This window comes from Urocampus carinirostris, chromosome 4 (assembly GCF_059441175.1).
Source record: "Urocampus carinirostris isolate Australia breed hairy pipefish chromosome 4, RoL_Ucar_1.0, whole genome shotgun sequence".
Lineage (NCBI taxonomy): Eukaryota > Metazoa > Chordata > Actinopteri > Syngnathiformes > Syngnathidae > Urocampus > Urocampus carinirostris.
In genome coordinates, this window is record NC_142352.1 from 669,548 (window position 1) to 685,140 (window position 15,593).

At 46.4% G+C, this 15,593-nt stretch overlaps 1 protein-coding gene across 2 annotated transcripts; it reads left to right on the forward strand.

Annotated features, from left to right (window-relative positions):
- The first annotated feature begins 1,204 nt into the window (after positions 1–1,204).
- On the forward strand, positions 1,205–15,468 carry zdhhc1 (zDHHC palmitoyltransferase 1). 2 transcript variants are annotated; one of them, XM_088333391.1, is made up of 11 exons: positions 1,205–1,408; positions 2,615–2,784; positions 2,892–3,134; positions 4,616–4,818; positions 6,156–6,257; positions 7,146–7,270; positions 8,467–8,628; positions 10,228–10,340; positions 11,917–11,981; positions 12,050–12,152; positions 13,009–15,468. In XM_088333391.1, the coding sequence occupies exons 3-11, from the start codon at positions 2,916–2,918 to the stop codon at positions 13,318–13,320; spliced, it is 1,404 nt and encodes a 467-aa protein (XP_088189517.1). In that variant the 5' UTR covers positions 1,205–1,408; positions 2,615–2,784; positions 2,892–2,915; the 3' UTR covers positions 13,321–15,468. The 2 variants fall into 2 exon arrangements, with proteins under 2 accessions (XP_088189517.1, XP_088189516.1); XM_088333390.1 differs by lacking the exon at positions 2,615–2,784.
- Positions 15,469–15,593: the final 125 nt, after the last annotated feature.

Genomic DNA, 15,593 nt, shown 5'->3' on the forward strand with positions numbered 1-15,593 from the left:
GTGCATTTTTGAGATACTCGTAGGTGGAGAAATTGGAGTTTATTTTATAGAACTTGAGTCTCACCTGGAGGGAATTTACGTATGTGTCGGCCATCTTGCAGCAACGGAAAGAAATGAGTCGCTCTAGTGGCTTTTAAATGTAAGAAATGCTTTTTGTTTCTTTGTATTTGGATGTATAAGGAAAGAAAGTGCTCCTTTATTCACTTTTCATTTCTTTCCTGCCACACGAACGATTCCGAGTTACAATAAAAAAAACATATCCGGGAGGGAGGTGGTCGCCCCCTACAGACTTAACGGCTCATAGCAAGTCTCGGCGCCCGCTTTAAATTATGGGCGGGACTAGCACAACTCAGCCAATAGGGAGTGGCGACAGCTGACGGGTGGCAAGGATACTGCGGGCAGTTTATCACTTGACGGACACATACAGCAGCCAATCATATTCTCGAAGAACGACCGTTGTAGCCAATCACATTGCAGCGCTCCGAAAGTGAGAATTAATGATGAGAAATCCGTCTCTTTTTAGAGAAGCGGCTTTTTTGGCTCGGATGACTAAAAAGAGCCGGCTCTTCAGCTTGCTTTTCTTGCTTGAATCCACTAATGAACGATGACTGCGCAGAACGTCATGCAGCAATGTCTTTTCCAAATTTAGTAAAAGAAGAAAAACAAAGTGAAAAAAATCCAAGAAAAAGAGGAAAAAGGAAGTAAAAAGCTAGAAAAAAGGGAAAAAGGAAAAAGAAAGAAAACGAGAGAAAAAGGACAATAAAAGAGAAGTGAAAAGCAACAAAGAAACCAGTTAAAAAGAAGGGAAAAAACAAAAGAAGTGTGAAATCTGTACGTGTTTTGGTTGTAAAAGGAGGTTCTTTGGTTGTTTCTTTTTGGGAGGATTTTTCTTCGTTTTTTGTCAAATGTGTTTTGAGTTTTTTGGGACATTTTTTGGTCATTTCTTCCTGTCAAATTTTGGTTGTTTCCCAGTCAATTGTCCTTCATTTTTTGGGACCGTTTGTATTTTGGTTGTTGCCTGCTCGAGTTGAGTTCATTTTTTGGTTGTTTAGTATCTTATTTTGGTCGCTCCCTGAAAAAATGCCTCGAAAGTAAGCTGTCGATCGGCAGGGAGCCGGCTCCCGTCCTTCACTGTCAAGAACCGACTCTTTGAACTCTTGGAGCCTTCGCGTCCGCGAACGACACACATGCAGTGCGACCTCCGCTTCAAGATGGCGTCCGCGGAGGTGCAAGTACGGGACGTCGCTACCGGGCGGCCCGAATGGACCCAAACTCGCAGAAGGTTCTGATCGCCACGGTGGACCGGAGCCGGGACCCGAGGGACCCGAGGGACCGGAGCGAGAACCTCGCTTTGCTTGAGTTCAGAGCCGGAAGTCGCGCATCGGCGGTAGTGGCTACCTGCCGAAAGGTGAGTCCAAGTAACGGTTCTGATCCTGGACGAATTCGTGACCGGTCTTCTCAAATGATGTTTTCGTTCCCACTCTTTGAGAGATTCTAAACATGAAAGAACTGAAGTTGACACGAGATGGGGAACATTATGAGTATTGATGAAAAATCATGAATCGGTTTTCTTTTTCTCACTTGTAGTCGGGATCACAAGTCAATCGAAGCGGACCGGGGGACATAGCATTTGCGTGTACTTGTAGATAGATAGATAGATACCTTCTTCAACCCCGTAGGGAAATTCACACTTCCAGCAGTATCCTTTTGTTTTTTATTAACAGATGAGCAGGATGGCCTCGGGGTGCTGTGTTGTAGTTTAGCCACAGCGGAGTGGATGACGTCACACACTAGGCCAAAAGTTCGATGTCCCTGCGGCAGATGAAAATCTTGGTGCCCAGGGTGACACCACCTTGTGTTCACCTAGATAGCGAGTCTGCCTCCTCTCCGCTTCCCGCAGGCTAAAGTGTCTCTGTGTCTCTGTCTAACATCGCTGAAGCCGGGTAGCTCCAAGTGAGCGTCCGGGATGCTAGACGTGAGCCAGGTTTCTGTAAAAGACAGCAAACTGCACTCCCTGTACGCTTTGATGTTTTTCACCAGCACAGCCAGTTCCTCGGTCTTATTTGGTACCATGATTACAGACAGTACAGAAGACTTATAACGCCAATAGCCGCTTAGCCTTAGCTCTGCATCCACGATAGGGCCCCCTCATCACGCCAACACGAAAATTCTTCAGAGTAAAGAGTCGATTCCTCGAATAAATGCATTTTTGTGCGTTAAAAGCCATAACCATAGGATAGAAAGTCATCCAAAGTGTCGTTGTCAAACGGGATGAAAAAAAAACAGAAGCAGACAATAAAAACAATAAATCACAAAAAGTGCGAGATAACAGGGAGCTGCCGGAAAGGCTGCCATCGGAGTCGTTTCTTTCGAAGGAATGCAACCTGCATAAGTATCCGTCTAATTTGAGGCCATTTTAAGACCATTTGATGTCCCGCGTGGAACTCCGATGGCAGCCAATAACGGGAATGAGCCTTTCGGTGTTTCCAAGTCCCCGTAGCAGCAAAATGGCCGACAACGATGTCAGCCTCGTCTTATGCCGCATAAAGATACGTCTCAACCTCGATTTTGATGATAGTTCATGTATTTGTGCTCTGTATTGTTTTTTTAACAGCGTAATAATACACGCTGGCCCTTTAATGCTAAAAAGCAGCAATAACAGCTGAGACGTGAGACGTCTCGGGACCAAAAGAGGCGGCGGGTCGGATTCCCGGCGCCTCCGAGTCAAATGCGGAAGTGTCCTCGGGCAAGACGCTCGACCCCCTCATGCCCCCCGATAAGCAGGTGGGCGTGGCGTGGATGACTATCGGTGCGTGCGCGAATGGGTAAAGTGTGAAGGAGATTGTAAAGTCGGTTGACCCGGTGATGTCCCCCCCCCCCTTTCTCTTTAGCGATGAGGAGCTGACGTTTCCAAGATGGCCGCCTGCGCCAAGCCCGCCAACCGCACGGGTCCGGAGGAGGGCGGTCGTCAAGGCGACGGCTCCCGTAGCAACGGCTCGCGTAGCAACGGCTGGAGCTGGCCTCCTCATCCTTTCCAGATGTTGGCCTGGTTCCTCTACGCCTACTTTGCCCTGGTGGGCTTAGGTGTCCTGGTGCCCCTTTTGCCCCCCCACTGGATGCCCGCCGGCTACATCGTATCCTTTTGGCCGAAGCTGGCAAAAATGAGGCGGGCGGGCCCCGGATCGGGACCGACGAGGGTTCGGATCTGGCCCGCCGGAGCTGAATTTGGTTTTCTTCATCTGTTTCTCTCTCTCTTTTTTTTTTTTTTTTAACTTTTTATTGTTTCTCTTTCTACCTTTTATTCTCCTTTCTCTCTACCACTCTCTCTCTTGCTCCCTCCTCTTCTTTTTCTCTTTTTCTACCTCTTCCTCTGTCATCATTCTTTTTCTCTCTCTAGTTCTCTCTTTTTTCCTTCTTGCTTTCTCTCCCTTATTATTTCCCCCTCTATTTTGATCTCTACCTCTTTCTTTCTCACCCTCTTTCTCCCTTTATTTCTCTTGTTGTCTGTTTTTCTCTCTCCCCTTTCTTTTTGTAATTTTCTCCTTCTCTCACTCTTTTTCACTTCACTTTTTCTTTATTTCTTTCGCTCTCCTTCTTTCATTTTTTCTCTCTTTATTACTCTATTTCCCTCTCTGTCTTTCTTCAATCTGCTAGTCGGGCCCCCGTGAGAATGTTTTATCGACCGTGTAGTTCCCCGGCTCAAAGGAGTTTGACGCCCCTGCCTTTATTTGCTGGGGTTTGCGTTGAAACCCACCCAATAGAATCCTTTTTTCTTTTTTTTTTTTTCAAATGAAATACTCGATTATAAGTTGAAACCCAAAAACAAAATCCTGTTTTCAGGCTCAAACAATTGTTTAAAAAACAAAAGTATTCTACTCGATCCATTTGATTTAAGAATACGTTCTGTTCTGTCGAGTTACCGTTGAAAGGATCATCTTGCTGCTCTATTGCGCTACAGCGAGTTTCCTGCAGATCCTTGAAAAGTCTTAAAAGGTTTTGAATTCACAAAGACCAAAATCCAGGTTTTTGGCGACTTGCGTGGGCCTTAGCGTCGGTACTCCCATACCTGACCTGAATTCATGAAAAAAACAGGCCTTCATTGTCTTCAACCCAATTTGTAAAAGTCTTCGAAACGTGTACACATGAGTAAGATGTATATCAATCGTCTTTTTGAATCATTTGCCGATTGACGGCACGCCGATGTGCTTTCGGTCGGACGTTTGTGTTAAGTTCTCCCACGATACGCATAGCGAGGTTTTCCTAACCGGATTCCTTCCTTCCTGGAGGTGGCAGTAGCTCAGGAGGTAAATAGTTCGAATCCCGGCTCGTCCGTGTTACTTGACGAAGTGTCCTCGGGTAAGACACTGAACCCCTAATACCCCCAATAAGCAGGTTAGCGCCTTACATGGCTGCAAGGCCGCTATTGGGAAATGCGGAGCACATTGTAAAGCGCTTTGGGAAGTCATTGACTTGAAAAGCGCTAGAGAAATGCAGATCATTTCATTTTCATTTCATTCCTTCCGTCCTTCCTTCTCGGTTCCTCACGGGTTCCTCCCTAACCGGACCCCTAACTCAATTCCCGGGACGGCGGTCTTTCCGATACTCTGTCGCTCAGTGCACGAGCGTGACTCTGGCGTGCCACCTGTGCACGCACGTGATGGCGGCCAGCGTGGACCCGGCCGACCGCAACGTCCGAGCCAAGAGCCTCAAGGGTCCCGGGGGCCCCGGAGGCCCCGGGGATCCGCCCCCCGTCTTCGACCGCTCCAAACACGCCCACGTCATCGAGAACTGCCACTGCTACCTGTGCCAGGTCGACGTGTGAGTGACAAAAAACACTTTTTCTTCTCGTTGACAAACAAATATGAGTGCAAAAAACAGCCCAAATTGACCCAGAAACCACAAACTATAACAAGAAATGACCAGTGGATAGCAAAGAGAGCCGACCTATGACTTTAGGTGAGGTGGGCACCAATGTTCCCTCTAAGCTGCGTGTGTGCTTTTCCGCAGACAAGAAAATCTTGCCAGCTCACAAAAATCAGGGCTCGAAATTGCTAATTAAGAAGCCAATTAAGTCAAAGTTACAGTGCATGAAGGTCAAAATACACGGGTTCCCCTCACGCTGTGTTCTAAATGTGGTATTTTGAAGTCAAGGTCGAAGTAGAACCAAGTTGAGTCAAGTCAAAACCGGCTTCTTCGGCTCGGCTCAATAAAAGGAACCGTCTCTTTCGGGTTCCAAATGGCTCTTCAGGTTGTTTTTGCTTCTTTAATCCCAACGTGACCAAATATTATGTAAAATTATTGACAAAATGACTTAAAGGAAGGGGAAATAGAACAAAAAAGAAAAAGAACACCAAAATGAAAAAGTAGTGAAAAGCTCAGAAAAAAGTAACCAAAGGAAGAGAAAAAAAGAGGGATAATTCAGAAAAAAAGCCAGAAAAAAAGAAAAGAAAGAAACAAAGGAAGAAAAGTAAATGGAGAACAAAAATAAAAAGTAACAGCTCGGAAAATGACCTTTTTTTTAGGAAATTAAAAAAAATGGAAAGAAACACGGAAAAAAAGAAGAAAAAGTTTGTGTTGCATTCAAATCATTCCCAATTATACCAAGTCAATCTCATTGCCAACTCCACTAAATAATGTGATTAAATACAGTTTTGTATCGAGCAACCGACTAAATATTTTAAATATATATATATATATATATATATATATATATACCAGAGTTGTGTCCCCCTAGTGGGAGGTGGCTAGAGTCATTTCTGACTCTTTTTGGGAGATTGATTCAGAGGAGGGGATTCCCAGCCCCCTCGCCCAACCCAACTGATGTGTTTGGGAGTCATTAGGTGAGCAAACCCCCCAATTCCAACCCCTAATGCCAAGTGTCAAGCAGAGAGGCAATGAGTACCGATGTCTTAGGTATGACCCGGCCGAGGCTTGAACCAGCGACCTCCCAGTTTCGGGGCGGGCGCCCTACCCCGAGGCCACCGAGTCCTGTAGTGGTCGGGTTATACACACCCTCCCTATAACGTTCCCACAAAGGCGAGGGCCTCAAACTCTCGTCCCGAGGGCCGGGAGTTTGAGCGCCCCGGTGATGAAGTTTTTTGAGGAGGAGATGTTTTTTTTTCCGGTGGAACCTGAGTCGTCTGCCCTCGTTTCAGGGGACCCAAATCCAAGCACTGCAGCGCCTGCAACAAATGCGTGGCCAACTTCGACCACCACTGCCGATGGCTCAACAACTGCGTGGGAAGCAGGAACTACAAGTCAGTACGCCCACAATTTGGCCCCTTCCTCACGGCCGTGTGTCTTTTGCACCTCCTACCGGCAGAGGGCCCCGACCGAGCTTCGAATCGGGCTCTACTGTGGCCCTTTGTCTCTTTGAAAAGAAATGTCCTTTTGAAAGGTTAAGAAATGAAGGGGCACAGGTGCCTGGGGATAGGACGCACCTCTGCCCAGTTCAAACCTCTCTTGGGGCCCTCTGCTCGTCGGAGGGGCGGCATTCACAAAGGTTTCAAAACTTCGAGCCTATTTTAATCCCTCAATTCACGTCAAGTTCGCCCCAAATCCCGATCCAAGATTTACCAAAAGTAAAACTCATGCGTTTGGAGAATATGGACACTCTCAACCCGAGTGCTACTCACAATGACACGCGAATAGGTTTTTCTAATCACATGCCCGCAGATAAGTGTGTCATGGGCATCTTAGCTGGAAAACAGATAGCTTTAAGCCTTACCTGGTCTCGGGACCAATTTGAGCACAATCTGAAAACCTAAAGATTGTAATTTACACATTTTTCCTAGGTACAATATTTTAGACGTTGTGAAAGAATTATAATTGTTTGACTGAGTCACTATTGGCTAAAGTTATTTTGGGGGTAAAGAAGGCGGGTCTATTTTAGCATTTATACAGGCTGACGCGGGTTGTGGATTTGTAAAAAAAACAACAACCTGCGATTGGCAGAAAAAGAGGTCGATCGCAACGGGCAAGAGAACATTATTTTACGGGGCGAAAGAGAGGGCTAGCAACGAGGAACATCTCTGTGTTAATGTGTTTGAAACCTTTGCGAGTGACGAACAAGCAAAGATTCAGGAAAGGGGGCCAATTCTTTTTCCCGCCATTGTATTTTTCCCCGGACGGCTGCGCTTTTGCAGGTTGTTCCTGTACAGCGTGGTGTCGGCCATGTTGGGCGTGTGCGTCCTGCTGGCGCTTTCGGCCTACGCGCTGATCCGGTTCTTCGCGGGACCCCGAGACCTCGGCGCCCGCCAGCGCTTCTGGGGTCAGTCTGCGTCAGTTGCGTGGGGGCGGGGGAGATATTGGCGTCCCCTGCAAAAAGAAAGGGAGAGAGAGAGAGAGAGAAATTGTTTGAAAAATGGGAAAAGAAAAAGATTGAGACAAAGAGGGAAAGACAATACAGGGACAAATAGAGAGAGAGAAAAAACACAGATAGATTGAAAAATAGATAGAGAAAAAGAGAGCAAGACAAGAGAGAACGAAAAAGAGCAATAAAGAAAGAGAGAAAAGGCAATAGGAATGAGAGAGAAATCGCTTGAAAACTAGGAAGAGACAAAGGGAAAGGAAATACAGGGAGATAGACAAATAAACAGCGAGAGAAAAAAACAAATAGAGAGAGAGAGAGATCGAAAAATAGAAAGAGAAAAAGCGAGCAGGACAAAAGAGAGAATGAAAAACGGAAAGAAAGAAAGAAAAGGCAATAGGAATGAGAAAAAGAGAAATCGTTTGAAAAATAGGAAGAGACAAAAAGGGAAAGGAAATACAGGGAGATAGACAAATAAACTGAGCGAGAGAAATAAAACAAATAGACAGAGAGGGATAGAAAGAGAAAAAGAGAGCAAGACAAAAGAGAGTGAAAAACAGAAAGAGAGAAAAGGCAATAGGAATGAGTGAAAGAAATAAACGAAGACTAAGGGAGAGCAAGAAAAAGAGAGTGAAAAACAGAAAGAGAGAAAAGGCAATAGGAATGAGTGAAAGAAATAAACAGAGACTAAGGGAGAGCAAGAAAAAGAGAGATAAAGGTATAAAAGTAGTTTGAAACATGGAAACAGAGAACAAAACTGAACAAGAAAGTAACGAGTGAGGGAAAAAAGAAAGAGGTAGTAAATTGAAAGTGTGAGATGAACAGGAAACAAATGGGGAGAGAGAGAGAGAGAGTAAGAAAGAGGGATAGAATGAAGATCCTTTGTCATTATACAAGAAAATTGAAGGACTTCTCCTTTCATTTAAATAATGTAAAAGGATGAAAAAAACAACTCATGCTATAAAATGAATCTATGCATAGAACGAGAGGAATAAAAGGAGCGAGAGAAAGAAGGACAGGGAAGAAAAAAGAGAGGGAGAAAGAACGAGAGACAGGGGTTTCGCCCCCCCCCCCCCCCCCCCCCCCCGCTGATCAGAGCAAATTGCCGGTCGCCATTGGTGCCTAACCCAACCCCCTTGCTCTCATTCGCCGCTCAGCGCCCAACGGGACGACCTGGTGGCTCCTGTTCCCGCCCACGGGGCGTTCCCCGGAGGCTCCGGCGGCGGCGGCAGTGCCCGCCTTGGCCGGCGTGACGGGCGCCTTGGCGTTGCCGGCGTTTCTCCTTCTTTGCCATCTGCTCCTCTTTCACATCTACCTCAGTGAGTGAGCGCCTTGAGGCCGCCATCTTGCTTTTCTGCTTAGGCTAGCTTCACGCTGCGGGAAATGTTCCTATCCCGTCGGTTAAAGTCCGTCAAGGGCATCTATCTGGATTTGACGCACTACGAGCCACTTTTGACTCGAATTTGGACTTTAGCCCGGACTTCACAAACATAATGGTTGCGTTTGGGTCCTACAAATGGTCCACGACAACATATTCATGAGGGGACCACACTAGGCAGGAGGAAGCGGAGAAATCAACGACCACGGCGGACCAAAACGGATGGAAAGCCAGCTTTCTCCTAACAATGCAAGCTCATTTCTTGATGGAAAAACTAAGTGAATTCCATTGAATTAGCCAAATTATTGTCAAATTAGTCTTCGTCAAGCCCCTCTCTCATTCTCAATCTGATCTCCCATCTCTTCTTCTGTCTTCTACCCACGTCTTTTCACAAGCTGGGGTGTTGGCTCCTCCCCCATGGGCGGGCCATAAACTCCCCACGTGGCCTCCACTTAGTCACCACCTCGTCTGACCGGTGCGTCACGAAGGCCCCTCCATGGGGCCGGTCAGGTGCCAGCTTCACCACCTCCTCGCCGAAAGGCACTGCCATATCTAAAGGAAACTCGTATCAGCAAAGCGCTTCTCATGATGAAGATAAGACCAATTTGTTGAAGATAGGTCGAGAAATCGTCTCATACGTGTTCAAAGAATGCAGGAATCAAATGACGTCAGAGGGAGCTCTTTTTTATTGATACAACAATTTCAACAAGAAACTCGGCGATATGCGTGGGTCTTTAGAGTTTCAACATAGCACGTGTACCCGGTTTGGCCCCGCCCCCTTTCACGCTACACCCTTTCACGTGTACATGCCCAGGGTTCCGTCCTTATTTGGAAATGTTTTTAAGTTTATGCCAGTTTATGTCACTTTGCCCTTTGCCGTGATCTCTTGTCCTCCCTTAAGGAGGATTGTTTATACTAATTCGTCCGCCGAGACCTTCCCGAGATGTAAGCGACATTTCTCCCAACTGTAAGCAAGTCTTTCTACATGTCGGCAAGTCCCCTGAACAAATGTATGCAAATCTATTCTACAAATACAAGCCTATATTCTACGACACTCAAAACAATGCCAAGCGTTTATCAAAACAAGGCCTAAGTCCTTCGTCAGCGCCCCGCGATCAAAATTCCCCAGCCAAAACACTCCACACTCGGAACGGCGCGACCTGTCATGGAACTTAAGCCTCCTCTGTGAAAAATCTTCATTGCATTCCATAAATGTCATTTGTATATAATCACTTAGTCAAATAAATAAAATATAAAATCCTTCGGCATCCATGAGTACTTTGGCAAAGACTTGCGTGTGATGCCTTCATGTGCGAGTGGCATTTTGTTACCGACACCAAAAAACCCCCCCCGTCACATTTCACCCCCAAAAACGACAAAAAGCCATGCAGCGTGAAACTAACCTTAATCGCCGTTTTTTTTTAAAGGCTTTCTTTTTTCGAGTTATTCCCATTTCTGCAGAATTGTGTTTTTTGTGAAAAGGCCACGGGTAAATGTCAACTTTTGCAAAGGATTTTGAAGCTTGGACGCCTGCTTTTAGTGTGGAACAGGTTGAGCACCTACGAATACATCGTGCGGCAGCGCCACCGTCAGGACGGGAGGACCACGCGCCAAAGCTTCAAGCGGGTCGGCCGGCCGTCCTCGTTGGCCGAGGTAACTTTGCATTTCTCACATTTTCTCTTGCGCTCCTGGACTGAGATCGTTTGGCTTTTCTCTCAAATGAAAGGGACAATGTGTAATATTTGACCTCTAGATGTCGCTGTATTTCGCAGTGCGACTCAAACCGAATGCTAAAACGCACAAGGAAGAATCACAAACTACGGCGACGCCAAATGACCAAAACCCCACATTTTTCTTTTGTTTTTTTTTGCCCAGCTTTTGGCAGAGAAAGGGAAAAATAAGAGAAAAAGCATCAGAAGAGGAAAAAAAACAATGAAAGAAAAAACGCGAAAGAATATAGAAAATGAAAGAAAAATAGAAAAGAAAAAAAAAGTATAGAAGCCATGGAAAAAGACGCTAAACTGAAAAAACAGTGAGAAAAAAAAGAAAAATACCATAAATTACAGAATATAGAGCGCACCTGATTATATGCCACACCCACCACATTTTAAGAGGAAAACCGATTGTGTACTTACACAAGCCGCACCTGTATATAAGCCGCATGCGCCCACATAAAAAAATGTAACACAAACACAAAATTAACCCATACCCGACTTTAAGTCCCGCGATTGAAACTAAATGTCCTTCATTAAAGTCCACAGTCCAAAAATCACAGCCGGCAAAATGAACGGAAAATGATACCGGTACTTAAGGTTTGATGCAGACCCGCAGAGTCCGGGTCCCGTTGAAAGTAATCCAAGGAAAAAAGTGTATATTTCCAAAGGTGAGGGTGGGAAAAATATATATCCGCTATTGTCCGCAGTGTCCACAAACAGGTCTCACCTTTACCCCACTTCCCATCACCCCGCGTTTGTTCCGCCCCTTCTTTTTCATCCGCCTGTGCAAAACATATCGGAATAAGTGTCTCAATTAAATACATTACAAAAATATACGGTTGCAAATACATATCATACACGGGTTACACATATTTACAAAGAAAGACGGTACACCGAGAGAGTTTTCAAAGCTTTAATAATAATAATATAACTTTCATCCCAAACGGTGCCTGTGACAGGGCAGTTAATGGTAGCAACACGCTCGCAACACAGTAAACGGGTCTGTTAAAAAAACATACCGTACTTGTAAAAATCAGGGTAAACCGTCCTCATCTTCCTCCTTAGAACTGAAGCCATCAAAGTGGTTTTCCTCAGTGTCGGAAAGAAACTTTGTCATATAGACCTTTTGTAGTCGAGCGCCGCTGGCGGCCGTTAGAAAAATGACATCAATCGGCCGCATCACTGAATAAGCCGCAGGGTTGAACGTTTTGGAAAAAAGTAGTGGCTTATAGTCTGGAATTGACAGTAATCTAGAAATAAAAAAGAAAAATTCAAATAAATACAGTTTTTTTCCATGAATCGAGCTTTTTTACCACTAGCAGGCGCCAAATAATACACACTGTCCCTTTTAACAGAAACGTTTGATATATCCACTCGCTGCGTATGCTAACGGCGCTAAAGCCGAGAAAAATATTCAAGCGCTCGCGTCAAAACCGGAAGCGGACTTTGTCTTTTCACCACTAGGAGGCGCCGTCCCTTTGAGTCGATATCACAGCCAGTGGTTTTCTTTTCAGGCCACGGAAGAAGCGGGGGCTACGCTAGGCTACACCGGGCCTCCAGCCATCGAGGCGCGCCCTAGGTAGGACAAGCTCCGCCCACGGGCGCCGCCTTCTCCTTTTTCTCACGGCGCCCCCTGCTTGTCGTCAGGTCCGTGGGCGGAGACGGCAACAGGGGCGTGGCCAGTCCCGTTCCGGAGGGCCAATCGGCGGCCGGCCTATTGTCGCGCTGTTCCTCGGCAGAGCCCGCGCAGGTGAGCGCTAATTAGCATTAGCCAAAAAAAGGAAAACAATCGTCGACATTTTCCGCTCGGTCCTAGTTAAAGGGACAGTGTGTCATAGGTGTAAATACACATTTCTTGACCTACGAGTAGTACACCTCCGTAAAGAAATACAATTTAAATCAGGGGTGTCAAACAGGCAGCCCGAGGGCCAGAATAGGCCCGCTAAGGGATTGAATCCGGCCCGCGAGACAACACTCAGAGAAGCGCAAGAAAAAAAATATATCCACTTGATGTTGCCAAAGCCAGGTGCCTCCCACAAACGCTGTACTTGTATTTATTTCTCTTTCTCTCTCTCTCACCCTCTCTCTCTCTTTCTTTCCTCTCCTTTTTTCTCTTTCTCTCTCTTTCACTCTCTCTGTCCCTTTTTTTTCTTTCTTTGTTCCTCTTTCTCTCTGTGTCTTTTTACCTTCTTTTGCCCCCTCTTCCTTCTTTTGCGCTTTTCTCTCTTCCTCTCTCTCTCCCTCTTGCCCTTTCCTTCTCTCTTTCCTTCCTTCTATTTCTCTATTGATTCCGTTATTTCTTTTTCTTTGCCCATTCCTCACTATTTCTCTTTTTCTCTCTTTTGTTTCTCATGCTCTCTTGCTCTCCCTTTCCCTGTTTCTTTCTCCCACCCTCTCTACTATTCTCTCCCCCCACTTCATCTTATTTCTTTCTCTCTTTTTTTCTTTCACTCTAATCTACTAGTCCGGCCCCTGAGAGAACGTTTGTTCTATGGTGTGGCCCCCGAGTTCAAATGAGTTTGACACCCCTGCCTTAAATGCATATAGAAAAAATACCTGTTAAATAAATAATAATAATAATAACTGCGAAATCAATTTATTCCCAGAAGACGACACAACAGAAAAAGAAGAAGAAGGCGCAGATGGGCGGAGCCTCCGGACCGCCGTCGGAGCGGACGGGCGCGTGGTTACCGGGGCAACCGTCGGCGGGCCCCTCCCCCCCGGTCCGAGCCGCCGCCCCACCCGCCGAGTATCACTCGGACTCGGCCGAGTCCCTGGAGGAGGTCCCCGTGGCCCTTCGCAAGCTGGGGTCCCGGGCCCCCCGCTGGGCCGGACCCGCCCCCCGCTGGCTCGCCCCCTCGCCGCCCGCCATTTTTCCGAGCGGCGCGGGACGGGCCTTTTTGCCCGAGTGGCGGTAGCCCCGCCTCTGTTGCCGCGACGACGCCACCTTCCGATCCCGAGCACGCCGGTACCTCGACATAGGAGCGTCGCTCGTCTCCCGGATCGCTCTTATCTCGAGCGCATTTTCGCCCGAGGAGATCGTCCGACGTGAACCCCGGATAACTACGAAGCCGGTCTTCCCGATTGCTAAAAACCCATTCTGATTTTCATGAAACCTAAGAGATATTGGCAAAAAGAACGAATTAAAAAGCCGCTTGGTTAGGAGACGCGCACAGCAGGGCCGCGTGCTAAAAGAAGCCGTCTCGCAGGGGCCGGGCGAGTCGTTCAGTGAGAAAGACAAAAAGGAAGAGAAAAAGAGAGAAGAGGGAGATGGAAAGGGTTTGAGGAATAGAGAGACAGGAGAAAAACAGAAGGAAATGGAGAGGAAGAAAGAGAAAAAGTGAATGAGAAAGAAACGGTGAAAGAGATTGTGAGAAAGAGTGAGAGAGAGAATGAAAAGTAGAGAAACACACGATTAGAGAGAAAGAGAAAGGGAGGGGGCTTTGAGAGAGAGAAAGAGAGAGAAAAAGAAAGAAAGGGAGGGGGTCTTGGAGACAGAGAGAGAGAGCGACAAAGGGGATCTTAGAGTAAGAAAGAGAGAAAGGGAGGAGCGCTTAAAAAGAGCGAAAGAGAGGGGGCTTAGAGCGAAAGAGAGAAAGAAAGAGAGGGGGTTTTAGAGAAAGAGAGAGAGAGAGAAAGGTGGGGTCTTAGAAAGAGGAAAAGAGAAAGGGAGGGGGGCTTAAAGAGAGAAAGAGAAAGGGAGTGAGAGAGAGAGAATATTTCTGTCACCCCTGACGTTCAGGGTCGGTAGGGCGACTTTAAAAATGTCCTCCGCAAGTAAAGAAGTCTCTCTCGTCAGTGACGTCAAGTTGTGAAGGATTGTATGCTAAGAGATTAGACACGGCACTCCAGGGTTGACACGAGAGACTTTGAAGACAAAAGAGAGTAAAGACAATCCTTCGAAATCCATCCATTATCTGTACCACTTATCCTCAGTAGGGTCGAGGGGGTGCCGGAGCCCATCCCAGCAAGCATCGGGCAGTGGGCAGGGGACACCCTGAACCGGTTGCCAGCCAATCGCAGGGCACACAGGGACAGACAATTTGCCTGCTTATTCCCACCTAGGGACAATTTGGACCGGCCAATCCACCTGACATTCATATTTTTGGGAATGTGGGAGGAACCGAAGTGGTCGGAGGAAACCCACGCAAGCATGGGGAGAACATGCAAACTCCGCACAGGAAGTCCGGTAGCTGAATTTGAACCCATGACCTCAGAACTGTGCCGCACACGCGCTAACCACCGCTCCGCCGTGCTGCCCTCTTTCAAAATGGTTCCAAAGTAACCAGTTTCGTGCGGTACAAAATCAATCACGGGGTACGTTTTGCGCACGGGGACCCTTTTTCAACATTGCGCCCCCGTATTCCTTCATATTTCTATTGTATTTGGACACGGGCGATATCTTAATATTAAACATTGATTCACAGAAGTCATGTCGTTAATATGCTACAAAGTCAACAAGACAACTAAAATACCTCCCATGACACCTTTCGACCCAAGATCGAATAAGTGCTTGTCATCTTTTTTTTCAACCAATGTGGCTGAACTTGTCACTTCCCGTTTTACAAGCAAGAACGATTACAAAAATGGAAATAAAACATGTATTTATGTTTTGGGAGGCAGCCATCTCAAAACCGATTTTCAGTGCTACGTCCCCTTGTTTTCACAATTACTACCCACAGTTGCACGTAACGACGTTTGACGAGTCCTATTTTGACCCACGATGATTTGACTGCTTTTGATGACAACTGTTTGTTTTTTCCCTCAAGATTTCCTTCTCCATTTCTGGGTACTGTTGGTAATTAATTATCAAAACGTACCGTTTACCAAATTGCTCAAATTAGTTATCTGACTCCAGTAACCAAACACAACCTACATTCATCCTACAAGTTATGCACAGTCGTTTCTTGAGAGAAAAATGATCAGGAAAGCCGACATTTCACACAAGGGCAGATTTATTCACAATTTTAGAACTAAGTGTGACGTCATCCACTCCGCTGTTGCTAAACTACAACACAGCACCCCGAGGCCATCCTGTTTATCTGTTAATAAACAACAAAATGATACTGCTGGAAGTGTGAATTTCCCACGGGGATGAATCAAGTATCTAAGACTAGACACTCTCTTCGATGAGACAAACTTCTCCTGCTGCTGTGTATTCAACCTTTCTGGCATCCAGTAAAATGTTCGC

What these genes read in the sequence shown, in the direction of transcription:
- zdhhc1 (XM_088333391.1), top strand. Translation starts at nt 2,916, where the DNA reads ATGGCCGCCTGCGCCAAGCCCGCCAACCGCACGGGTCCGGAGGAGGGC. An exon ending in TACCTGTGCCAGGTCGACGT is followed by an intron (nt 4,819 to 6,155) that starts GTGAGTGACAAA and finishes CCCTCGTTTCAG; the next exon opens with GGGACCCAAATCCAAGCACT. An exon ending in GCCATCGAGGCGCGCCCTAG is followed by an intron (nt 11,982 to 12,049) that starts GTAGGACAAGCT and finishes GCTTGTCGTCAG; the next exon opens with GTCCGTGGGCGGAGACGGCA.